Source organism: Prionailurus bengalensis, chromosome D4, assembly GCF_016509475.1.
Source record: "Prionailurus bengalensis isolate Pbe53 chromosome D4, Fcat_Pben_1.1_paternal_pri, whole genome shotgun sequence".
In the NCBI taxonomy this organism is placed as follows: domain Eukaryota; kingdom Metazoa; phylum Chordata; class Mammalia; order Carnivora; family Felidae; genus Prionailurus; species Prionailurus bengalensis.
This window is the reverse complement of record NC_057359.1, coordinates 1,124,112-1,151,281: the sequence shown is the minus strand read 5'-3', so window position 1 is coordinate 1,151,281 and position 27,170 is coordinate 1,124,112. Positions and strand designations below refer to the sequence as shown.

The window sequence follows — 27,170 nt, the reverse complement described above, 5'->3', positions numbered from 1 at the left end:
CTTCCAAGAAAAACAGGAAAGCCACATAACAGCACAATGAAAATGTCACAATGCTCAGAAGATTGTTGCTAACCTAGAATCCTATACCCACTGAAAATATCCTTCAAGAATGACAATGACATTAGGACATTTTTAGACAAAAATGGAGACATAAGTCATTGGTACAGATATATTAAAGGAAATCCTGATGGAAATAGATCCTAGAGGGAAGATTAGTGGCAAGAAAGAATGATGGGGCACCTGAGTGGCTCAGTCGGTTGAGTGTCCAATTTTGGCTCAGGTCATGATCTCACAGTTTGTGAGTTCAGGCCCTGCATTGGGCTCTCTCCTGTCAGCATAGAGCCTGCTTAGGATCCTCTGTCCCCCTCTCTGCACCTGCCCTGCTCATGCTCTCTCTCAAAAATAAACATTAAAAAAAATGAAAAAAACACAGTAAATATGCAGATATAAGTGAATATTGACTGTATAAAAAATGTACTGTGAGACTGAAAGTTTATATAGAATTGAAAGAAGTTAGGAGGACAGTAAAAGCTATTAAAGTGTTTTGTGGCCTTTCCATTGTCTGGGAAGTTGGTACAAGAAAATTAGACTGTGATAATTTAAGGATGTATGCTAAAGTACTTAGAATAATCATTAGGGGCGCCTGGGTGGCGCAGTCGCTTAAGCGTCCGACTTCAGCCAGGTCACGATCTCGCGGTCCGTGAGTTTGAGCCCCGCGTCGGGCTCTGGGCTGATGGGGCTCGGAGCCTGGAGCCTGTTTCCGATTCTGTGTCTCCCTCTCTCTCTGCCCCTCGCCCGTTCATGCTCTGTCTCTCTCTGTCCCAAAAATAAATAAACGTTGAAAAAAAAAATAATCATTAAATGAACAGGAAGAGAAAGTAAAATTTCCCAGCTAACTGTGGGAGGAAAAAAAGAGTAAGAAAATATATCTAAGAGAGAGAAAAAGGAACATGGAACAGATAGGACAAATAGAAAACATATAAGGGATTTAAACTAAAACATACAGTTGGCCCTGAACAACACAGTTTTGAACTGTGCAGGTCTACTTATAATCAGAGTTTTTACAGTGCACTACTGTAAATGTATTTTATTTCTCATTATTTTCTTAATATTTTTCCTCTAGCTTAGTTTATTATAAGACTATAGTATATAATACAACATAGAAAATATGTGTTAACTAACTTTATGTTATCAGTAAGGCTTCAACAGTAGGCTATCAGTAGCTAAGTTTTAGGGGGGGGGGGGTCAAAAGTTATATGTAGACTTGACTGAGCAAGGTTGTCCACTCCCTTCACTCCTGAATTGTTCAAGAGTCTGTATATGCAATTAAATTAAATGTAAATTTAAATGTTCAAAGTTTTAAAACAATTATATGCTGTTTACAAGAGAAACATCTGAAACAAGGATATAGAAATACTGAAAGTAAAGGATAGGAAACCATACCATGTAAGCAGTAACCCAACACAAGCTAGTGTACCTACAGCAACTTCAGACAAACTAGATTTAAAGGCAAAAATCGTAATAGAGGTACTTCATACTATTAAAAGTTCAACTCACAAGGAAGACAGTAAATTTAAATATGAACATACCTGATAACCTGCCCTCAAAATATATACAAAAGAACTGCAGTAAGAAATATACAAGTCCACACCATAGTGGGAAATTTTTTTCATTCCTCTTTCAATAACTGAAAGAATATTCAAAAACACACAAATCTCAGCAAGAATGACATAAGGAAAATGAAGGAGTAGGCAGCTTCAAACTTCCATGCCTTCACAGAAATGGTGAAAAGACAACCAGAAACCAACAAAACTAACTTTATCAGAACTCCAGAAAACAGTTAAAGGTTTATGGCAATGAAATAGAAGTAAAAGACAAATCAAGAAAAAAGCAAATATTTAGAAGCTGGAAAGCACTGTGGTGTTTTTACTGGCCCCTGGCCCTCCCCGCTTCCTAGCTTTACAACTGCCTTGAAGAGGGCAGCCTGTGTTTCCAGTGTGGGAGCCTGGCCCTTGGTTCCAGAGGGAGCAGAGCTCTCACTCACAATTTATTGTGTATGTCTATTATATCCTGTGTAAAGGCCACCTGAAGGACTGACACAAGATGCACATATCTGTCTGCATATATTTGGAATTCTCTAAGGGTAGAAAAGTGGCAGGTATTGCTCAAAAACATCGTAAGGCAACTTAAAAATCTGCAGTTGCTTGGGGCCAAAGATTACAAACAAGATACACATAGATTGCCTAAAAGCCTGAGTAGGAAAGCATGGGAGAGAGTTCCTTTGGGAAATGAGGGTACTGAAAAGTATGTGTGTGCTGGGGAATTTAGAGAGCCATGTGCATGTCCAAGGCAGAATACACTGTCTCTCTCTCTCTCTCCCTCTCTCTCTGTCACACACACAATCGACTCAGAAAACTCTAAGCTCTCACCACTATTCAATGCAAGCAAAAGTGAAGGCATAGGCAAATTGTAAATGGCCTGGCTAAGCGTTCAAGGAGTCCTCCTAGCCCTGAGTCAATCTGTAAAGACTGGGAGAGGTGTTTAAGCTCCTGATATTCAAGCAAATCTCAAGCTAATATAACCTAAGCCTTCAACAAACAAAACCAGCAAATACTGGAAAAGAGGAGAATCTAATTTCCAGAGTTATTAATTATAATATGCAAATGCCTAGTTTTCAACAAGAAATCACAGATCATACAGAGAAACAGAAAAGTACAGCCCATTAAAAGGAAAAAATTAACAGAAATTGTCCTTGAGAAAGGCTAGACATTGGACTAAGGACTTTTTTTTTTTTTTTTCAATGTTTATTTATTTTTGGGACAGAGAGAGACAGAGCATGAACGGGGGAGGGGCAGAGAGAGAGGGAGACACAGAATCGGAAACAGGCTCCAGGCTCTGAGCCATCAGCCCAGAGCCCGACGCGGGGCTCGAACTCACGGACCGTGAGATCGTGACCTGGCTGAAGTCGGATGCTTAACCGACTGCGCCACCCAGGCGCCTCATGGACTAAGGACTTTAAAGTGGATGTTTTAACTGTGCTCAAAGAGGGGTGCCTGGATGGCTCAGTCAGTTAAGCATCTGACTCTTTTAAATATTTATTTTATTTTTTATTTTTTAAAATTTATATCCAAATTAGTTAGCATATAGTGCAACAATGATTTCAGGGGTAGATTCCTTAGTGCCCCTTACCCATTTAGCCCATCCCCCCTCCCACAACCCCTCCAGTAACCCTCAGTTTGTTCTCCATATTTATGAGTCTCTTCTATTTTGTCCCCCTCCCTGTTTTAATATTTTTGTTTCCCTTCCCTTATGTTCATCTGTTTTGTATCTTAAAGTCCTCATGTGAGTGAAGTCATATAATTTTTGTCTTTCTCTAATTTCACTTAGCATAATACCCTCCAGTTCCAACCATGTAGTTGCAAATGGCAAGATGTCATTCTTTTTGATTACCAAGTAATACTCCATTGTATATATATATATATACCACATTTTCTTTATCCATTCATCCATCCATGGACATTTGGGCTCTTTCCATAACTTTGGCTATTGTTGACAGTGCTGCTATAAACATGGGGGTGCATGTGTCCCTTCGAAACAACACACCTGTAACCCGTGGATAAATGCCTAGTAGTGCAATTGCTGGGTCGTAGGGTAGTTCTATTTTTAGTTTTTTGAGGAACCTCCATACTGTTTTCCAGAATGGCTACACCAGCTTGCATTCCCAAAGCATCCGACTCTTGATTTCAGCTCAGGTCACGATCTCATGGTTCAGGAGTTCAAGCCCCCACATTGGTCTCTGCACTGACACTGCAGAGCCTGCTTGGGACTCTCTCTGCCTCTCCCCTGCCTGCGCTGTCTCTTTCTCTCAAAATAAATAAGCAAACTTAAAAGTATGCTCAAAGATCTAAAGGAAACCATGGACAAACTGAAATGAGGAAAATCAGGCAGAACATTATGAGAATATCAATAAAAAGACAAATTATAAAAGGAACCAAATAGAAATATCAGAACTGAAAAATATAAGAAAATTAAAAATCCACTAGAGGGGCTCAACAGCAGATTTGAGTAGCAAATAAAGAATCAGCAAACTTGAGATCATTGAGCAAACAGCAAACATTGAGATCAAGTTGGAATTACCCAGTATGAGGAACAGAAAGAAAAAGGAATGAACAAACATATACAGAGCCTGAAGGATCTGTGTGATACTGTTAAGCTAGCCAATGTATACACTATGGGAGTCTCAAGAGAGAGAGAGGGCAGAAAAAAAAATACCTGAAGTTCAGAAAGACAAGACTTTCAGCCAAGAATTCTATATCCAACAGAAAGAATGATTCTTCAAGAATGAAGGAGAAACTAAGACTCCTGGGTAAACAAAATCTAAGAGAAGTTGTTACTAAAAAGTCTGCCTAACCAGGAATGCTGAAGTGAGAGAGAATAATACACAGCAATTTGAAGCCATTATAAAGAAATAAATTAGGTAACTACATAAATATACTATACTTGTGGTTTTAATTCCTTTTTTCCCTATGTGATTTAAAAAGCAAATACACTATACAGAAATAATAAATCTACATTATTGGGCACACGTATTGGGCACACAGTGGGGGTAAAATACAAAGAGGAAGAGATGGAGATGTATAGGAGCAGAGTGTTTATATACTATTGAAACAAAGTATTATTCAAACTAGGTCATTGTAAGTTTAAGGTGTTAACTGTAATCCCTGTGAGAACCAATTAGAAAACAACTAAAATATATACCAAAAAAAGTAAAGAGGAAGGGAATAAAAGTTACACAATACAAAAGAACCAACTAAATTTTTTAAAGGCAATAATGAGAGGATTGAGAAATAAAAGCCTGTAAGACATACAGAAAAAAAATCGTTAAATGTCATAATTCCTTATTCATAATTACTTTAAATGTAAATGTATTAAATTTTCCAATTAAGGGGTGCCTGGCTTTTTCAGTCAGTTAAGCTTCTGACTCTTGGTTTCAGCTCAGGTCATGATCTCACAGTTTATGTGTTTGAGTCCTGCATTAAGCTCTGCACTGTCAAGTGCCGAGCCTGCTTTGGATTCTCTCTCTCCCTCTCTCTCGGTCCCTCCCCCTGCTTGTGTTTCTCTCTCAAAATAAGTAAATAGACTTAAAAATTTTCCAATTAATAAGCAGAGATTAGCAGAATAGTTAAAAATGCATGGTCAATCTATTTGCTATCTACCAGAGACTCACTTTAGCTACAAAGACACAAAGAAGTTGCAAGCAAAAGGATGGAAAAAGAGAGCTGGGGTGGGTAACTTTACTGCCAGGCAAAACTTATTTTAGGTCAAAAAAGGTTATGTAAAAAGACAAAGATCATATATTGATAAAAGTTTTGATCCATCAAGATGTAATAATTATAAATATATATTTATCTAAAAACACACCCCAAATTATATGATGCAAATGTAGAACTGAAAGGAGAAACAAGACAGTTCTACACTAGCCATTGTAGACTTTAATACTCCATTTTTAATAAAGAACAACAGGACAGATCACTAAGAACAGACCTAAGGAAGCTCCCATAAGCCAATTAGCACTAACAAAACTATCCAACAAGAGTAGAATCCCTTTTCTTTAGGTGTATGTAAAAGATCCCCAGAATAGGCCTCATGTTAGGCCACAAAACAAGTCTTAATAAATAAAATAAACACAAAATATATAAATACAGTACAAACCTGAAAAGATCCGAATCATACAAAGTATCTTTTCTAACACAATGAATAAAATTAGAAATCAATAATAACAAAATTACTAGAAAACTGGCATATATGCAGAAATGAAACACATATTTAACCAAAGGATCAAAGATATAATCACAACGGAAATGAGAAAATAACTGAGACAAATGAAAACAGAACACATAAAAATTTATGAGATAAAGCAAAAGAAGTTCTCAGAAGGAAGTTTATAGCTATAAATGCCTACATTAAAAATTTTAAATCAATAACTGTATACCATATAAAAGAGAACAGGAGGTCATAAAGAAAAATTAAAGCAAATGAATTAAAAATGAAACCAAAAGTTGGTTCTTAGAAAAGATTAACAAACTGACGAAGTTTTAGCTACCAAACTAAATATTTACATGAAATATAAAAATCCCTAGAAACATAGAAACTACCAAAGCTGACTCAAGAAGAAATAGAAAACTGAACTAGACATGTAACAAGTAATGAGATTGAATTAGTAATCAAAAACCTCAACAAAGAGAAGCCAAACTTTTAAAGAAGAATTAACAGCAATCTTTCTCAAACTCTTCCAAAAGTTGAATAGGAATAAACTTATTTTTTGTGACCAGCATTATCTTGACACTAAGGCCAGATAAATACATCACAAGAAAATTATGGACTGATACCCCAATGAATATTGATGCAAAAATCCTCAATAAAACATTAGCAAACTTAATTCAGTAGCACAATAGGAGTATATACACCATGACCAGGTGGGATTTATCCTAGGAATTAATGCAATGGTGGTTTAACTAAAAATCCATGTAATACATCATTAACAAGATGAAGGATAAAGAAACCTACAATCCTCTCAATTAATGCAGAAAAAGTATTTGACAAAATCCAACTCTCTTTCATGATAAAGGCACTCAACAAACTATGAACAGAATAGAACTCCCTCAATACGATAAAGACCACATATGAAAACCCACAGCTAACATTACATACTCATATACTTAATGGTGAAAGTCTGAAAGCTTTTCCTCCAAAGTCAAGAACAAGAAAAGGATACCTGTTTTTTTCCACTTCTGTTCAATATAATATTAAAAACTGTAGCCAGAGATATTAGGCAAGGAAAAAAAAGGCATCCAAACTGGAAAGGAAGAAGTAAAATCATCCTTGTTCAGAGATGACATAATCTTATAAGTAGATAACCCTAAAGAACACACACATACAAAACTAATCCATGAATTCAGCAAAGATGCAGGGTACAAAGTCGGCTGCATTTCTAGACACTAACAGTGAACAATCTGAAAAGAAATCAAGGAAACAATTACATTTACAGTAACATAAAAGTAATAAAATGTTTAGGAATAACTTCAAGGAGTTGAAAGACTTACACACTGAAAGCTACAAAACACTCCCAAAGGAAATTAAAGAAGACATAAATAGGGGTGCCTGGGTGGCTCAGTTGGTTAAGCATCTGACTTCAGCTCAGGTCATGATCTCACAGGTTGGGAGTTCGAGCCCTGCATCAGGATCTCTGCTGTCAATACAGAGCCCCCTTCAGATCTTCTGTCCTCTTCTCACTCTGCCCTTTCCCCACTCATGCACTCTTTCTCTCTCTAAAGTAAATAAACATTTTTTTAAAAACACATAAATAAATGGAAAGACATCACATGTTCATGGATTGGAAGACTTACACTGTTACCATCAAATATTACCCAAAGTGATCTACAGATTCAATGCAATCACTACTAAATTCCCAATGGCATTTTTTTTTTAAGAAATACAAAAACCCATCCTAAAATTCATATGGATTCTCAAGGGACCCACAATAACCAAAACAATATTGAGAAAGAGAAACAAAGTTGGAGGGCTCATACTTCCCTGATTTTGAAACTTAACTACAAAGCTACAGAAATGAAAACAATGTGATACTGGAAAAAGGATAGACATATACACTAATAAAATAGAACAGAGACCCTAGAAATAAACCTTTGCAAATATAGTCCATTCATATTCAACAAGAGTACTAAGACCATCCAATGGGGAAAGGATAGTCTTTTCAACAAATGGTATTGGGAAAACTGGTTACCCACATGCAAAGGCATGAAACTGCACCCTTATCTAACGCCACAGACAAAAATTAACCAAAGTGGATAAAAGGCCTAAACATAACAGCTAAAATTATTAAACTCTTAGAAGGAAAGAGGGGAAAGGCTTCACAACATTGGATCTGGCAATAATTTCTTGGGTATGACACCAAAGACATGAGCAACAAAAACAGGTAATTGGTCTTCATGAAAATTAAAAACTTGTGCATCAAGAGACACTGTCCACAGAGTAAAAAGACAGCTCCTAGAATGAGAAAAGTATTTGCATATCACATATCTGATGAGGGATTAAAATCCAGAATATACAGAGAACTCCTTAAAACTTAAAAACAAAGACAAATAATTAAGAAATGGGCAAAAGACTTGAACTGCTATTTCTCTAAGGAAGATGTACAAATGGCCAGTAAGCACATGAAAAAAGGCTCAAATCCCTGATCATTAGGGAAATGCTAGTGAGAACCATAGTGAGATACCACTGTGGTATCAGGATGGCTATTTAAAAAAAAAATCTGAAAGTACAAGGTATTGGCAAGGATGAGGAGAAACTGGAACCCTGTTGTACTGCTGGCAGGAATGTAAAGTGGCGCAGCTACTAGAAACAGCCTGCAATTCCTCAAAAAGTTACAAATAGTATTATTATATGATCCAGTGATTTTACTTCTGGGTATTCTTTAAAAAGAATTGAAAGCAGGGACTCAGAGATACTTGCACACCTATGTTCACGGCAGCATTGCTCACAGTAGCCAATAGGTATAAGCAACCCAAGTGTCCATCAACAGATAAATGGACAAAATGTGGTTATCAACGTACACTGGAATAGTTCTCAGCCTTAAAAAGGAAGGAAATTCTGACACCACTTACAGGACGGATGAACCTTGAAGACGTTATGCTGCGTGAAATAAGCCAGACCAAAAAAAACAAGTAGTGTAGGATCCCACTTTATAGAGAGACCAACAGGAGTCAAATCCATAGAGACAGAAAGTAGAGTGGTAGTTTCCAGGGACTGAGGAAGGGGGAGGGGAATGGGAGTTCTTTTTCAATAAGGACAGAGTTTCATTTTTGCAAGATGAAAAAATTTTGGAGATGCACGGTGGTGATGGTTGAACAACAATATTAATGCTTAATGCACTTCAAGTGACACTTAAAGATGGTTGAGATGGCAAATTTTATGTCGTGTATTTTACAATTTAAAAAATTGGGGAAAATGAAGGACTTTTTAAAAAAACTTTGAAGTATAGCTGACATAAAATATTAAATTAGTTTAACATATACAACATAATGAATCAAGATATATATATATATACATCTCAAAATGCTCACCACAATATTACTGATCATATTCCCCATCTACTTTTCTTTCCCCAAAAGAGTAAAGTTCTGCTACAGCATGACTGGACCTTGTAAACACTGTACTAAGTGAAATAAGCCAGACAGCAAAGGGCAAATACTATATGATTCCACTTAAATGAGGTGCTTAGTGTCGTCAAATTCATAGAAAGTAGAAAAAAAGTTAACATAGGCTGCAAAACTAGCAGACCAGAGGTGGAGACTCGAGAGTTATTTCTTAATGAGTTCTCTATTTCGGATGATGAAGTTATACAAACGGATAGTGATAATGTTCACACACCGCTGTGTATGTACTGAATACTACCGAATTGAACACTTAAAAATGACTAAAATGGTAAATTTTATGTTATATAGATTTACCACAGTAAAAAAAAAATGTTTTAAAAAATCCTGTTAAGAATCTAAGCCATTAGAACAAGGGGCTTAGCGAGCTGACAGATGGGGCACAGCCCTGCACAGGTACTCCATGCGCTAGAGTCCAGATAGCCAAGCAGACTCTCGCCCATTGGGGCTCAGGGAAGAGACCCTCCAGGGCTGTCAACTCTGCCAAAGGATAACAGAGAGTGGGTTTGAGGAGTCAGGGCTGCGGCTGTCAGAAGGGAGCCACTGTCACTCGCCACTCAGAGGATACAGGGAGGCCAGGGCACAGTGTGTGTGGCCGGAATGCGGAAGCTGCCTCAAGCACTGGGGCAGCTGCAGGCAAGACTGATTGACAACTGGGCCAAAGAGCCAGGCCCAGCAAATTTTAAAGGACCAAAAACACCAGAAGTTTGTTCTTTTATCACAGTGCACTTGGGCTAAAAAGTGAGAAAATTAATAACTATATTACTTCAAACCACAGTGGAAATTACAAAATAGTTCAAACTGCAATGCTGCACAGCAAAACCTTTAGGATGCAGCTAGAACCACGGGAGAAATTTTTATAGATTGAATGTCTATATTATTAAACAGGAAAGACCAGTAATCAATGACCTGCACATCTCAAGAAACTTTCTAGAACTTACACAGTAGCCCAAACATAGAAAGAAGGAAGGAGATAATAAGAAGAGAAACTGGTGACACATAAAGAATACCATCAAAGCCAAAACGACTTCTTTGAGAAGGCTAATAAAATTTATGAACTCCTAAGGAAGCTGCACGAGGAGGCTGGGGGAACTCACCAACATCAGAAGTGAAAAATAAGACATCACTGCAAATTGTGAAGACAGGATATTATGAGCAGCTCCATGCCAACTAATTTGAAAACTTAAGATAAATTTAGGTATCTACCAAATGTTAGAAAAGCAGGGCTTAACAGAAAGAGAAAACAGAAAATCCAATCGCACTAAAAGTATCAAAGAAATTGAATCCGTAAGGAAAACTTTACCCTGAGGGGATGGAGAGATGTGTGAGAAACACAGCAAAATGTCAGCCACAGCATGCAGCCAGGGGCAAACTAAAGTTCACTGTGCAATTTCCGACACTTCCGTATGTTTGAAATTTTTCAAAATAAAAGGTCACAGGGGAAACTTCCCTGATTCCAAAACTGGACTCCCAGGCCAGATGGACTCACCAGTGAACTTTGCTAAACACTTCAGGAAGAAGCAACACAATCTTGCACAGGCTCCTCGAGACCGAGAAGGGAACGCTCTTCCAGGGAGGCTGTCAAGTCAGCCTAGCCCTGTCACAGGAAGGCATCGCAGGACAGAGCACCGGATGGCAGTTCCTCACTGTGCCCCACACAGGCTGGGTGCGCCAGAACTAGCACCCGACGCCGGGGGCCGCTCCCACCCCGTCTCTTCCGCCTGGGTGGCCTGTGCCCGCAGCGCCCCACTTACAGCCCGTGTCTCGCCAGTGGCTGGGGACCAGCCCGCCGGGGCCTCCATGCCGTGTAGCCTCTGAGTCTGCTTCAGCTGGTTGAGCGAGGGCTTCAGCTGGGTGGTCCCCACCGTCTTGCTCGTCCAGTCGTCCACCAGCTTGTGCAGGTCATCCGTGAAGGTGCCTCTCTTGTTGTTGCTGTTGTTCGCCTGTGCCTGGACGTGCAAGGTGGGCTGGGGGCCCGGCTCAGGGCCCGGGACCAGGCTGCTGGTGGAAGACCCTGGGGAAGTACACACATGCCAGGTTGGTGACACTGCACACAGCGCCACCGGCCAGCTGCAGTCTTTCATACAGTGGTCTTGCTTAGGCCAGGCAACACCTTGCTTCAGGAGATGGTCTGCATCTTGGGGCCCATGTGCCAGTTTTATACACTTTGGAACATTTTCACAGGCCACAGGGGACCAGGCTATGCTAGGCAGCTGTCACCCTTCTGAGCTGGGCCAGAGGACAGGACCCAAGCAGCTGGCAGGCTTACTCAGCATCCACTCTGTGCCCACGCTGCCTAGGACCCCCAGACTCCTACGTGAGGAGGCTCAGAAAACTGGGGGCAAAATCCCAAGGCCTTTGCACTCGAACACAAGGACTCCAGGGAAACGTGTCAATGCTGCAGGCTGAGTGCTCAGCCTAAGGCAGCTCCTGCTGTCCACCCAGCAAAGGGAAAAGGGAAAATGCTAAGTAGGCTGGGTCGTCAGCATGCCTGTGCAAGAATGTTAGTGGCTTAGCGGTTTCGAATTTAAGACACAAAACTGTGCCTCTCCTCACCAGCACATGTAGGGAAGGTATTGCTAAAGGGTACAAACACTCAAAACCTTCCACCGTGGGCCCCCAAGTTCGGAGCCATCTGTGGGGTGGAGCAGGAACCAGGAGGCCCAGCTGCCAGGAAGGCCTGGGGGCTGCGGTTCAGGTGGAGCTTGGTGAAGACATCACACTCACGCACTTCACTGGAAGATTATTTTTAAGTGACCAAAATGGGACTTTTTAATTCTTTTTAAATTGTGCCCTGACCCCACCGCAATATACAGTTTCTGGTTGGCAATTCTGCATAAGCCAATTTAAAATTTTTCCGCATCAAAAAAGCAGCATAATGACCATCTCTTCAAACAAGCCGTTACAAAATGTAGTCACAGTAGCTAGCAATGAAAAAGCACAGACACAAACAGTTAAACATTAGTGATGGAATCTTACATACACAGAGCTATTTCTACATGAATGTTTCAGCCAGAAAAGAAAAAAGGAGAAAAAAAAATATGGTGTAAGGTGAGGGTGGTGGGCGGCCCAGGTGGACTGATACCCATTTCATCCCGGCATCTCTCCTCGGGGACACTCATCTTTAGCACTTCAAGGACACACTCATTCCTACGGTTTTGGAAAAGGAGCCAATTAATGATTGGTAACGTGTGGACATTCCGGGCAAGGAGAGTGCATGTCAACCGGCCAGGACACGCAGACTCTAGGAGCTATGGAGACGTGAGGGGGCACCCACGGGTCGCTTTCCCTCCAGGCCGAGGGAAAGCGGTGCCCTGGGTGGGTGGGCGCGGAGCAGATGCAAGCACGCCCGCCCGCCGGCCATGGAGCCCCCGATGCGCACTAGCCACATGAAAGCCCATGCGATGGAGAGCGGACAAGGGGTAAAAAACCCGATAATTACGACTGCTGTGCTCTTTGCCTAGACAGAGACGCTTCAGGGCAGACCCTGCAAGGGAAGAAGAAACGACACAAGACCACAGGGTTAGGCAGGACAGCACACACGGGGGACAGGCCACCACACTAAGCACAAGTCATCAGTGTGCAAGGAGGAGCAGAGGCCAGCGATTCAGAGAGGGGACTGGCCACCTGGGCTAACCGGGTGACCGCGAGTCAGTGTGCGGGCTCACGTGAACTTCGCCGAGGGGCTCAGGTGCAGGACCAGGCCCCAAGCTTCAGGTAGAAGTGAGTGTGTCTTTCAAAGCGTATTCAAAAAAAAAAAAAGGAAAACAAAAAACAAAAAAAGCAAAGCATACCACTTGGTTTTTAAACAAAAGGCTTCTGCAGCCCCACTGCAGATCGAGGCAGAAAACCCACTAAAAGTCAGCCAGGAGAGCTCAGTGGAGCCACCGGCTTTGCCTGGAAGCTAGGCCCATGGGAGGTTTGTTTTCCAAGTGCAAAAAGATACATTGTTTTGCAGGTTTGAGGCCAATCCCAGATCCCAGGCAGCTTCCCTGACCAGACCAGTGGTGGACACAGAGGGCACCTATCTACAGAGGTGGGAATCAGGGCTGGACCCAAGTTTCTGCAACGCTGCTGCCTCACCTGGTAGCCCACGTCCACCAGAACAGGGTGAGGCTTGTCATGAGACCACCACTAAGCGCCAGGCCCTGCGGTCCCAGGGGCTGTCCGTGGTGTCTGGCACAACTTGATGGTCAGTGCCCGCTTGGAGGGCAGACAAGCTGGCCCTTCAGGGGGCGGGGCAGGCACAATGGGACAGGCAAGGACAGCTCAGGAGTCCCCAAGGTCACTCAGCAAGGCTACGCTATCACAGAGGGTCTGTGCTCCTGCCCCAGGCCCTTGCCAGAGCAGAACGCTTCCTGAGGGTGCCCTGCACCCTTGCCGAGGAAGGTAAGACGCCACCGCCTCTGGGTGTGAGCAGAGCACAAAGGTCGGCCCAGGCTCCAGCTGAGTCGTTTTTTTTTTTCGGTTTATCCCGTGTGTGCTCAGAGGCTGATGTGGTGGAAAGGGAGGTGATGTTCTGGTGGGGTCTGTAATGTGCAAATAAAAACAAAAGGGCTGGGCAGGAGTGGTCCAGGCCGGTCGTCCCTTGGTAGCAGCAGTGAAGGGCCTTTGCTGGTCTGTGTCCTGACGTGGAACCCTACTGGGAGCACAGGGCCCTCGGGGGGGCTCCACAGCACAAGGGAACGAGGGTCCCAAGCTCTATGACTGTGCGGGGCCCCAGCTAAGGCACAGACTTCCCTGTCTGGATCCTGTGGTTGTAGCTCCCTCTGGGTCTCTGCAGCACCAGGACATGGAATCAATTGGCCAGCCAGGTCCCCACAGCCTGACAAAAGAGGATTCTTTCGGGGCTGATTCCCGCCATCCTCATGACAGGAACACTCAGGCAGCCACAGGAGCTGCCTGCCGGGAACCACCAGAGGAAGCCTGGGCCCGTGATCAGGGCCCCAGACTTCGCTGGGACCCCAGAGCCAAGGCCATTGGCCACCAGACACCATGCTCGGACTGGAGAGCAATACTGGCCCACAGAGGCCTCCACACCCTCACTAGACGCGGCCCACAGGGACCAGAGCACACTCCCTGCCCTCAAGGTGAACCTTTAAACAAAGACCAACCGGATTCGGCGCCCTTCACGTCAGCGTCATGGCAGCCAGTGCAGTGCAGAGGTGTGGCCAGGCACAGGCCATAGGTCTGATGACCGGCCCTCACTCACACCACAGCCCTGTCCCTCCTCGGGGGTCCCCTGAGTCTCCTCCCCAGTGCCTTGCCCTTGAAGCCCACCACACAGATGGCTGATGAATGTGCCTCCACCCAGCCCTCCTCTCTTCCCCTCCGTCAGGCTACAAGGCAGCATTGCAAGGGTGCTGGGGATACATGGGACCCAAAGGAAACCCACAGGGGGCATGAGGGCAGGTCTCCCCTCCCTGCAGGACTACTGTCCTTAGCCAAGGTCTTGGGAAGAGCCAACTTCAAGGCCCCAGAACTACTTGGAGAAGTTTCCGGGTGGTTAGGGGTGGAGGTGGAGAGCCACGCGGCCTCTCCCAGCTGTTCTCCCAGGCTTTGAATGGGCAACACACAGGATGACACCATGTCCTGTCCTCATGCTGCACACACATCCCACCGGGCCAGGAGTCTCATGCAGTGCCCAGGCCTCGTTCAGGAAGCCCTCCCCCCCCCCCCCCCCCACTAAATCCCTCCCCAGGCAAGGACAACCAGCCCTGCCAGCATCCACACCCTCACCGGGCTTCCAGGCGGATGCCTCAAAGGTATCTGCCACGGACAGATCTCTTAAGAAGTGGGCCAGCCCAGTGGCCATCACACTTGCTTTTTACCACAGCATTCAGACAACCGATGAGGCTCACAGGGAGCTTCGGGGACAGCAGCCCCTGCCTGCCACATGACAAGAGGCATGCCTCCCACCCACGGGTCCTTCCCCCGGACCAGTGGCGTTAGACATTTGGATCTGGCACCGGAAACAAAATGAGCAACCAGCACCAAAATGCCACTCAGGGCTTCTTTGGAATGAGCCACCAAGTCCTCGCACTGCTGAGCAAAGTGCCAAAACTTGTCCTTGAAGCATGAAACGGGACGCATCCCGGCTCTGCCCTGCCCTGGGGTGACGGCCCCAGGGACAGTCCAGCCTGGGGAGGCCTCCATGGGGGGTGGCCTCCTTCTTGGCTGCCCTCCCCTGCCCGAAGGCCCTCTCCCACACCCCTGCAGCAGGTCCCCCCAGGAAGGGTGAGGACAGGGCCTTGGCAGCCACGCAGTGGCAGCCTCCTCGGGTGTCCCGGAGACAGACTTGCTGTGGCATGGATGACAGGCTGATGGGACACGTGAGAACATAACAAAGCAGACCCCAAAGGTCTGTGTGCAGAGAGGCTCCAGAAGCATCGGCATCTAATCCAGTTGCGTGGACTGGAGCCAGAGAGAAGGAGGGCCAACAGGTCTGACACCAGCTTCTGACCCCAGACACTGCTGCGACCCGACCACAGCCTCTGAATCCCAAAACATGCTCCCTGAGTTTCCCCAAACCTTCCATTGGCCACAAGGAGGGGTCTGCCCAGGGTTTCACCCCGTCTGTGCTACCGTGGGCCCTTCCCTCCCAATGGTGGGCCTGTCCACGTGCCCACCCGAGGCAGCGCCCAGGATTCGCTCTCTGCACGCTCTCCTTCCTGGGGCTGAATGCCTGTCCCATGAGGGGTCCCCTCCTAGTCACCTGCAGCTGCCTGCGCCTCCACCCCTGCTCATCTCTGACCCAGCCTGGATGCTCTCATGGTCTCTGAGTGTCACACAATTGGGGACCTTCTTTGTGTACTTCAGAACTTAACCAAGATTTTGTTTTCCTAGAGCCTGGTCTCCTATTCGGTGCAAGGCGGCAAACAGAAAACCTCTAGCCTTCATCTCTTCCTGCAGGTCAGGCCAGATGAGCCCACAGCTGCAGCCCTCCCCCTGCTGCTGACCTGGACTCCAGGACCAGGCCCCCACCCTCAGGGTCTTCCCACAGCCCTGCGCCTCAGACCTCCTCTCTGCCACCTCTCAGCCCTCAGGGCTGCGACCAGACTTTTTCCTCCAGACTTTCACAGGTGCCTGTGGTCTCCTCAGGCCTCCGAGCTCCCTAGTAACCCAGGAACCAGCCAGCTCCAGCTCCAGGAGTAGGCTGGCAGGCTGGGCGGACACCAGGGCACTGGGCATGGAAGGACACACCTTCACATGCCCCCAGGGCCAGGGCCTGTGGGGGCCACACCGTGGCCAGGACAGCAAAGAGCTCAGCCAAGGCGTGCCTGCAGAGGGCTGTTGTGAAAACAGCAAGGGCACTGGGCCCAACCACCTAAAATCAGGTCCACCCAGGCCAGGAGCCCCGTGTGCCACCAAGCCATGCCTCACATGTCCCTTTCCTCTTAGCCACAGAGACGGAAACAAAAGCTAGACCATTTGTCCTTGCTGTGCCTCCCCATTTTTTTTTTATCTTGGAATAATAACAGTAAAACAAATGAAAACTCCTAAAAATGAATGCAGGACCATGTGGGCACAAACCTTGAAGGAGCATGTGGCACTTGATCACTCACACCAGGGGACCCCAGGGAAAGCACCACCTGCTCTAACCTGCTTCCTGTGTCCGACCCACATGTTCCCAGCAGGCCGCGGTCAGTCATGTGACCGGGAGATGCCTGGGGACCCATGTGCCCTGATGCCATGGTCTCAGGAGACAGCCACGCACACTGGGACAGAAAAGAGCCAGCAAGTGATGCAGGGAGCAGGATGCACTCAGACCTTGCCCACCCCTGCCCACCACCAGCTCAAAACCAACCAGCAGCTCAGGTGGGGCACCTGTTACTAAACAGTCCCTGGGAATCTCTAGGAGGTTCTGTGCCTCTACCCTGTCCTGCCTGGGGGAGGGTGACATGGCCCCTCTGATGGGAACAAATGCCCACTGTGGACGTGGCCTCAGGTCCTGACAAACACAATGTATCTTTATTGTACCAGCAAAAAGCCACGTGCCCCAAACCAGCATTTCCACCATTTCCATTTGATAGAAAGCTTAATTTTTGTGTTCAGAAACAAAAACCTGAAAACCAAAACAGCTTTGGATTCATTTTCCAATTGTTCCAAGGGATGAAGTAATTCTGGACGGCCCTGAGCAGACACTCCCTTCCCGGACAGGAGTCCTGGGTGCCAGCAGGGCATCCCAGGAGCCAGAGGGTGACCGGGACGGAGGTTTGGGTGAGCACAGCCCTGAGGAGCTGGGTAGCTGACTTCGTGTCTGAGGGCTGTGGGAGGAGAGGGCACACCAAGTAAAGTGCTCCAGCTAGAGACCAGGAGGGGCCAGGCCAGAGAGACAGCCACAGCGGAGGCTGGGGCTTTCTGGGGACGCTGATGGGTTCCCAAGGTGACCGGAGTGGAGGGAGGGGTGGGCCGACCTAGCTGGAGCACCTTTCTCTCAGCCTTTGCACATGCAGGGCGTGGGGGTGGGGCAACAGCAACGAGTGCTGTGTTGTGGCCCTCGCACAAAAGTTACACCCTCCAGTGACCTTCTAGAACTGTCTCCGCTCACTACATGCATGTCTTCAGAATCCAGACACGTGTGAAACACACCATGCGTCTAGAGAAGGCCAGGGTTGTCTTTTTGTTGTCACTGGAACTGGGGACAGCGGACGTATATGTGCACCACAATCGCAACAGAAATAAAACTACGTCCAACATAAAAAATAAGTTAAACAAACGAGTGAGGAGAAAAACGCAGAGCGCTTTGGGGGTCTGGGGGGCCAGGTGCCCGAGGCCAGGAGTGGGCAAGCCGCCGCACGTGCTTTTAGTGCCGGCCATGAGCCGAGGGCATGCACTGGCGCTTTCTGGGGCCGAGAGGGTGGGTGCGGGCAGGGGTCTGTATTTGACATTAAGTAGGTGACTTCAGTGGGGAGGGGGAGGCAGCCTACAGAATGTATGGAAGGCAATGAAGACAGGGAGGGGCGGGGAGAAACCAAGGGCCAGGAGGTGATAAAATACAAAGAACAAATACAGACAGATGGACACAGACACGGGTCCACTGAGGAATCGAGCGCGAGGTTTGCTACTAGACTTATAGGTCAGTCTCTCAGACGTTGGGTGGTAAACCGTCCAGCCTGCAAATGAATATAGAGGGAAGAAAACAAAGAGACAGGCATCAAGTACAGTCTCTGGGATTCCTGCTACACACCACCAGCCACATCAGCCTCGTCACTTAGCATCCACGGCTCCACCTAGCCCAGCCCGGAGGACCACAGCCGCCGACCACGTAATGGAAAGGAGGCACCGCTGGAGCACAAGAGAAGCGGACCCTGGGAGAGCGTGCGGGGCGGGCGGGGGTGGGCGCCAGCAGCGGTCACTGCGACTTCTCTGGACAGAGATGGCGGGGACGGAGCCCCTCCTCACGCGGCTACTGCGCCCACGGCCGAGGTGATGAGCATTTCCTCCTCAAGGCGGACTCCCAGCTCGAGGGGCCGTGCCCTCATCCCCCTAGCCGTCCCTCCTGACGGAAGGACCCGTGTGTAGTGGGCAGTGGGGCGGGGCAGGGCAGGCGGGGGCCTGGGAACCGGCGCAGAGCACGCACCCCACACGTGACCAGGGGGTCCGGGCGCCTTCCCCGGGCCGGCTCTAGCAGAGCACGCCTCCCTCTGAGCCTTACACAGCGAGACTCGATGATGGGTGGGCTACCCACTGTCTTTACTCAAAGGCTACCTCTACTGGTTTTTATCCTCGAGAGGCTGTGGGCGGCCCTTGCCGCCGCTCATGCCCCTCTGACACCACAGGGGCCCTACGCAGCTAGCGCATGCTCAGAGACGGGCAAGCTGGGAATCACCTGAGCCATGCGCTCCGCCTCCGTCAGTGGCTAAGCCGGAGCAGATGTCTGCAGACAGGGAGGCCCGCACCGAGCAAGGCTGCTGGGTCTGAACTGCCTTCCCACACGGGTCTGAAGCTGCTTCGGGCCCTGCCCCGGCTTGGGCAGGGTCCTTAGCAGGAGGGGCTCTGCTGCAGTCTGACAAGTGACCTGGGGGGAATAAGGGGTGACAGGCACAGTGAGGCGCTGCGGGTCAGACCAGCCAGCGCGGGGTGCATCTGTCCTCCCTGCTCGTTGCTGGGTGACCTTGGGGAAGTGGAGTCCCTGCAGGCACTGAGCACGTGGCCCGGTCACCAGAGCGCGGGCGTCAGGAAGATCAGAGAAAATGACCACAGCCTCCACCAGTCGCCAGCGCCGTGCAAGGACCACGGCACATCAGGAGAGGCACACCAGGGCTCAAGAGGCCTGTACGACCTGCTCACTCTGACTAGTTTCCACTTGGCTTTAGGAATCGTCCTGGAATTCGTGTAATTTGTGTAACTCTTCTTGCAGTTCACGGACACGCACCCCGTGGGTTATCCCTGATACCGAGAGGGTGGGCTCACACTCCGCTCTCGACTGGCTTCCCACCTGGCACACACCGGGGATCCCAACTCACTGGGTTTCCAGCGCACCCTTGGTGCCCGGTGTCCTCCCCATCCCCCCCCCCCAAAAGGCAGCTGCTCCACCCTCACTTTCAGCAGGTGACCGGTGCCTGAGAAATGGCCAGAGGAAACACCCCGAGCCAGGTGGCACCCTGCAGGGAGGTGGGCTGAGGGGGAGAGACCCTGAACCGCCTCCTGCCTCATACACGAGTCCCCAGGCGGCTGACGGCCCCAGAGCAGGCCTGCGCACTCAGGGTGGGCCCAGCGACATCCCGGCCCTTCACACCTACAAAGGCTTCCCGCTCCAGTGAAAGGAGGTCGAAGAAGTGCTCTTCTGGGTGCGGGCGCCTGCCTCCTGCCTGCCCCACTCGGGTCCCGGACCCAGCCTGCCAGAGCCGGGAGGGCACAGACCTGTGCTGGAGGCCACGACCTTGAGCTGCTGCACCAGCGGGTTGAGCAGCTTCCCTGCCTTCAGCTTGCTCCTGCTCTTCCTCCTGCGGCCGGCGGGAGGGGCCGTGTGGAAGAGGCCCAGGTTGGGGGGCAGCGGCTTGCCCAGGCGGCGGTACAGGGCCTCGATCTCCTGCTTCTGCTGGCTCTGCAGCTCCGAGATCTCCTTCAGGTGCCTGCGGGAGGGGAGGGAGGGCGGATGGGCACCCTGCTCGGATCCGGCACATAGGCCCATCCAGGAGAGCCCTCAGGGCATGGCAAGGGTGTGAGCAGTGGGGCTCGAGGACAGATGGACCACGTCGAGGAAACAGGGGCACTGAAGACTTTGGGTCTCCATCAGGACCAAGTGGGCCCCACCGGGGGTCTCCTGCATGAACACCCCCAACACCACCAAGAGATAGGAGGAAGAGCCCGAAGGGATGCGAGGGTTCAGGTGTCTAGACTCGTGACGCTGCCACTTTGAGTGGCTGGGGAGCGGGACACAAACCACCCCACACATTTACGCTCGCAGTACAAACCCGACACCCAAGCCCAAAGGAAGAGCAAACGATCGGCATTCAGAACTGAGAGGCTGCCTCAGCCCTTCCAGCAAATAAATGGCACCTCCTCTGAGTGGGGAAACCGCAGGAGAGGCGTCACAGATGAGAGCATGCCCACGTGAGCAAGGGTGGCGACTCCCAGCACAGACACCACCACCCCCTGGCCACACGGGTGTGAGGCTGCCATGAAGACACAGGTGCAATTACTAGCTGTGGGCAAGGGAAGTTTCTCGAACAAGCCAGAGAAGGACCCTCCCTTGGGGACCCGCTGGCCCAGCCGCCAGCCACTGCTCACCTGCCCACTCACCCGCCTGCATGCCATCTGGGCCTGATGCCAGCCCCTCTGGGCCTGATGCCAGCCCCTCAGATGTACGATGGGCGTGGCTGCCCAGGCCAGGGGCCCAGCCCCTCAGCCACAGCCCTGACCCATCTTCTGCTGCATGGTTGGACAATGGGAAGCAAGTTCTGATTTCACTATCTTCAATGCCTGCCAGACCTCAGAAAGATGACCCTAGCCAGCAAAGTGCTGTTGCATCAAGTTAGCTTCTGAAGGGGTGATATTTTGAGGTGACACTGTTGAAGGGCAGGGGGATGCCTCAGGAGGACCTAGGGAGACCCCCAATCTGAGGATCCTGCCCTAGGGCCTGCAGCAGGTGCCTCAAAGCCCAGGGCCCCTTCCCAGGCAAGAGCCTAGACTCGTTAGCCCTGATTTCCCTTCCTCAGACTACCCAAACTCCTCTCTTGGAGGAACCTCTGCAATTCACCCCACCCCCACCCCAGGCCCGCGCCCTCCTTTTCCCCACCCCTACACAGCCCCCCCCACCCCAGAGAGGGCGGCTGCCTCTTGGTTCCCCTTACTCCTGCGGCTTGCAGGCTCCCCGGGCGACCACCCCCAAGTGAGAGTGTACAGAGGAGACCCCCCCACACGCCCCACAAGGACACACTGTCACTGGATCAGGCACCTCCCTGCGTGCCTCCAAATCTAGTGGCTGCTGAGTGCCAGCACTCGGCTGTCGACAGGTCTCCTATGGCTGGGCCCAACTCAGTGGCTGGGGCAAGTGGGGGAGGGTGAGGCAAGGGGGGGGGGCGCAGGTGGGAGGAGAGTAAAGCAAGGCCTCAGCAGGTTGGGGGGCGTGGGGCCGAGGCAGGTGGGAGGACAGTGGGGCGGGGCCTCGGCAGGTTGGGGGTGGGGTGGGGCCGCAGGTGGGAGGAGAGTGGGGCGGGGTCTTGGCAGGTTGGGGGTGGGGCGGGGCCTACGCAGGTGGGAGGAGAGTGGGGCGGGGTCTTGGCAGGTTGGGGGTGGGGCCGACGCAGGTGGGAGGGGAGTGGGGCGGGGTCTTGGCAGGCCTGCTGAGGTATTGTGTTGCTCTCCGCCCCCCAGGGCTTGCACAACCCAGCAGAAGGAATTATGGGACGGCAGAAACCTGTGAGGCTTCTCTCCAGTATCTGCCACTTCTGCGCAGTGTCCCCAAAAAGTGGAGCAAGTCACACTCGCTGGGGGAGACAGTGCGCCCAGTGAGAGCTACCGCAGGAGACCAGGGTCCGCAGCACAGGCAGCACCGCTCCCCGCCCCCCCTGCAGCCACTTCTCAGGACCTACTTCTCCCGCAGACTCTGCAGCTCCTTCCTGATATCGGCGTCCTCGATCTCCGAGTCGTTGTCGCTGCTGATGTAGGACGACTGGGAGTGGAAGGAGGTCACACTGATGGTGGGCACCTTCACGCCCACCCTGCCGGGCGCCTCCGGGCCCGGGGAGCCAGCCCGTGGGGACCTGTGCAGGAAGGAGGTGGCCTTCTTCACGAAGTCGCTGGCCACGCCACTGCTGCTGGGTAGGGAGGCGTGCTTCTGCACAGGGGGCCGCCTGCGCGGACCCTCGTCCCCGGAGTCGCTGGACACCGGCTCGCCCACGCCGACCTCGATGGAGGAGGCCGTCTGCGCCCTCCGCACGGCCAGCTTCATGTCGGGGCTGTGGGGGGCCTCCTCCAGGTACACGTCTGGCGGCGCCGAGTACCGCAGGCTGTGGGGGGAGCCCAGGGTCCACTCGTCCTGCGTGCTGACCACGGAGAACCGGCCCACAGTTTTGGCTGGTGAGCTGCCGTCCTGCTGCCCTGGATGCTTCTGTGGGGACCTTGCGGCCAGAGTGCCCTGCGCCTGCAGGTGGCTGGCCCGGCTGTCCTCCGTCTGCATCCCCGGTGTGGGCCTGGCTGAAGTCTCCCCCGGGACCCCACTGCTCTGGTCTGCGGGCTCCAGGAGTGCAGGGAAGGCAGAAGCAGGGGCATCCTGGACAAGGAGCGGAAAGGAGAAGTGTCCACCACACAGCAGCAGAGAGGAAACCCCACCAGCCAGGTGCCTGGGAGAACACTCCTTACCTGGGGGGCACCTGGCGCTGGGGGCAAACCTGAGGTTGTCACTTGGCTCAAAGATGATTCTGCTGTAGGAACGTCAGAGTCGTTACTGGGTCAGTGCGGAGGGCAAGGGCAGGAGCAGGTGCCCTCCAGCTGAACTGGATCAGTGGAAGGGAAGCCCCCCACCCAGGGCAGGGGGATGTACCGCATGTGCTCAGCAGCTAGGAAAACTATAAACACTCCAGGAGGCCCTGACCCCATTTCTTGTTAGGAGACACCCAATGACTCGGGGAAGGGAGGAGGGTTCAGCCTGACACCTCTCAGGTCCCTGGAGGCACCTGCTCCAGAACCTGGGGCACTGCCCCACCCTCTGCACACCTGATGGCCATCACCTGTGCCACCTGTCACTTCTAACACCTGACAGTGCCAATCTGTGTCACAGGTCATCTCTGCACACCTGATGTCACTACCATCTCACCTGTCATCTTTATACACCTGAAGGACTCCCCATCAAATCCGACGATACAAGGGCCTCACGAGGTCCTGCATCAATAGGGCCAGTTCTTAACTCTATGGCTCAGCGTCTAGGGAAGGCCCACATCATCTGAAGCTATCCCAGCTTCCCCATCTACAGAGCATGGATGCAGGGTGGTACTTCTGACCCCCTTTCCCAGGACCACCGAGTGGTGGAGCAGGAGGAGCTGACGTGTGGGAGACTGGCCCAAGCTGGGCCCGCACGTGGCAAAAGCAAGCCGCGGGCAGGCAGGGGCTGTGTCAGCCCACAGCCAGACTGACGTGCCTGCCGCAGGGGTGAGAGCCTCTGGCAAGGTTGGGGGGGCTGCTGCTGCACAGATTCCCAGGGAGACCCAGACCCAAATGTCACACACCCCCAACCTACAGGCAGTGCCTGATGCCCCCCCATCACATCCCTGCAGTGGGGGATCTGCCCTCTCTTTGCACACCTCCAGGCACAGGGGTTCACTCTACACTCCCTGTTTCCAGACAGCTCTGACCACCAGAAATGCTGACCATGTCTCCTTACGGTTCCCCGACAAGCTCTGCACTCTGGGAGGAGTGGGCTTGGGAGTGGCTACGGCATTTGAAGTCCCTGATGCCACAGAAGGGACCCATGGTACATTTCTCATGCACAGAGGTCAGAAGAGGGAGCAGGCGCTCAGGGACAGCGTCTTACTTTCTCCCTCGGAGCATTCCTGCTTGAACCTCCGTTTCGCAGGTAAACACGTGCTGGGGCTTCTGACTCCTGTGCCAGCTGTCCCCATCCCTCGACAGTGTGACACCTATGAACGCAGTATCCAGAGGCCCAGTAGGCTACTCACTGGCCTCACTGCCAACTGGGGCCTCACCTGCCGCTGACACAGACCCAGGGTCCTGTCACAAGGTCAGCTGGACCTTTATCTTGCTGATCTCCCGAGGAATCCCAGGCCAAGAAGAAACCCCACCTCGGAAGGTCAGACCCACCCCCTTGGGTTGACACACAGGTGTTCAGGTAATGAAATGAGAACCACCACAAGAGCTCCCACAGAGACCCACAGCACCCAGGAGACTCAGAGGAAGTTCCACAGCAGGAACTTGCTGGCCCCAGGCCGGCAGCTTCCACGGACAGCTGGAAACTCTCAGCCCCAGCCCTGCACTCTACCCAAACAAGCTCCCGCATCTTGTAACCTTCTAAAGAACACGGGGCTCAGGGATGCCTGCCAGAGTGCATGGAGAGCACTGGGCAGCCGGGCAGTCCCTGATCACCCCCTGACACCCAGCCCAGCTGTTTCTACAAAGGCCTTTCTCACCTTGGGGCCTGAGCATGTGCTCTGTTAGAACACAGTGGGCTTTAACTAACGCATCACGACGGGCTCCCACTATGCCTGAGTCCCACCCAAGATGCTATAGGGATGAAGGGTAGAGACGTGGGATGCACCTTGAAAGCACTGGGGGTCTGGCAGGTGACCTGGGGCTCATTACCTGTCAATGGCGAGGGCCCAGCCTGCTCCAATGCAGCCCCCGGCCCAGGGGCTGTTTCTGACTTCCCTGGCTGGTGGAAGAAACGGAGAGAGCCGTTAAGTCTCCCCTGGTGATGCGTGCAGAGACCTGCAGATCCCCTCTGTATGAAGGCTGGGCTCCTCCCCAGGCCACCCTGACCGGGGCCGTCCAGACCAGGTCCCGACCTTGCACACACACTCCCCAAGTCCCCAGATGAGCCACTTTTTGTAAAACATGGGGGTGGGCCCGAGTGTGGGGCGGCCACAGCCAACTGAGGCAGGTCTGCGTGCCTGGGGTGCTCGCCACCCTAGTAGGGCCGGAACTTACCACGGGCTGGGGCTCCAGGGTCAAGTCTCGGTCCCCCGCCTCCACAGGGGTCCCGGCAGAGGCTGAGGAGGTGGGCACGTGCTCCTGGTAGAGCAGAGTTCGAAGCTTCTCATCTAGGCTCTTGATGGTGCTGTCCACAAAGCCCACCCTGGGGGGAGGCCCCTCCCCATCTGACTCCAAGGCCGAGGGTGGCTGGGGGGCCCCAGTGGGCCCCAGTGGGGGGCTGGGGAGCTGGGGGGTGGCCAGGCTGATGGCCCCTACTGCAGGGGGCAACGGGGGTAGGGGCTGACCCAGGGTGGGCTGAGGGGTCCCACTGGGGGCGCTGGGTGCAGGGGCCGGAGCCTGCAAGGGCTCACCCTGGGCCATGGCCTCCCTGGCTGAGGTGGGCTCTCCCAAACCCGAGGGGTAGCGGGGGGCCTCCAGAGGTGGGGCACAAGGCCCCCCACCTGCACCCAGGGGTTGTGCAGAAAGCTGGGTGTCTTGAGTCTCTGCCAGTGGCTGGGGGGTCTCACGCTCACTGGCCATCCCCTGAGAGGTCCCTGGGCCCCCTGCCTGCACAGCGGTCCCCACTGCGGGCTCTGGCTTGGGGCTGGCGGCTGGTGTGGCCGCATCCTGGGGCAGAGCAGTCACAGGAGGGGAGGATGGCAGCAAAGGGGCCGGTGCGCCGCCAGGGGTGTCCCTGGGGCCTGTTTGGCTCAGATGCTGTGGACTGGCTGGGAAGCCGGATTTTTCCTTTAAGGACAGCTGGTCTTTACAGGGCGCTGTGTCTAGAAGAAATAGGAAAATGCCTCTGTACCAGCCTACTCTGGTGTTGTTCACCTGGCACTTCCCTAGCCAGAAAGATGCCTTCTATGACCCGCAGACCCCACACGCTGGTCTTCTCTTCTCCAGTGTGCCTGACGCGCCTTGCAGCGGCCAGGCTTCTCCCCTCAGGCCCCCACACCAGCAATGCCCCCCTGCCACCCCCCACCCCTTCCCTCTGGTTGTTCAGGAGCACTCAGCCCTCAGGCGCAACCTGCCCCCACCTGCCGGGGGTGTGGCACGAAAACATGCCTCCGGTATCCTTCCCGCCAGCCAGTCCACAAACTCGTAAGTGAGCTTATAAAAGCACAGTGCCTATGCGAGCCCCACACGCTCGCTGCCTCAGAGGGAACATGAAGCTCCCATGAACAGACCCCGATAAGGTCAGAAGCACGCAACACCAACACCAGCGTCCTCTGGAAAGGGGTCCTCAGGGAGGAGCTGACGGGAGGGAGGAACCAAGCAAGGGACCCCGGCTCCCGCCCAGGAACTCCCAGAGCTTCTGTGTGCTCCCGAGCCTGGGAATATGCAGCGAACGGAGCCTGTCCTGTTTCCCCAACTGACTTCTCCTTTGAGGCTGCTCTTCTTTACTTAAAATTGCAGCAAACTAAAATGAAAAGCTTACAAAAATACAAGGGGGTAGGGGGAGCGCCGGGATCCCACACCCCCAGACTCACACTGCCCGCCCCCCCAGCCGGTGACAAACGTCCACATCTGGTTTCTTCACGGCACTGCCACACAAACACGTGCTCTGAACACCACAGCTTAGTTCTAACTTTGACTATTGTATCAGCAGACTCCTGTTTACTCTTTCCTGTCTGGCTTCTCTCGCCATTTTATCTGGGAGATGCGCCCACGATGCGTGTCTGCATAGTTTCACTCCCCAACTCCCCTATGACTCCTGTGCCATTGTGTGCTGCTATGCACTAGCACACGAGCGTGAACACGCCAGCGCACATCTGCTGGGCCTGCGCCCCAGACGGGGCTGCCGGGTCACAGGGGCCTCAGCCTTCAGGAGCCGCGAACCGGCTT

The 27,170-nt window shown here is 51.2% G+C and overlaps 1 protein-coding gene across 1 annotated transcript in view; it reads right to left on the bottom strand.

Annotated features, from left to right (window-relative positions):
• Positions 1–27,170, bottom strand: part of WNK2 (WNK lysine deficient protein kinase 2) — a 132,458-nt gene that overhangs the window by 12,711 nt on the left and 92,577 nt on the right. The window contains 9 exon segments of the mRNA XM_043566746.1: positions 10,985–11,244; positions 12,673–12,717; positions 18,248–18,346; positions 19,063–19,251; positions 20,097–20,308; positions 22,271–22,950; positions 23,040–23,101; positions 24,993–25,062; positions 25,338–26,104. Coding sequence (XP_043422681.1) covers positions 10,985–11,244; positions 12,673–12,717; positions 18,248–18,346; positions 19,063–19,251; positions 20,097–20,308; positions 22,271–22,950; positions 23,040–23,101; positions 24,993–25,062; positions 25,338–26,104 — 2,384 coding nt within the window.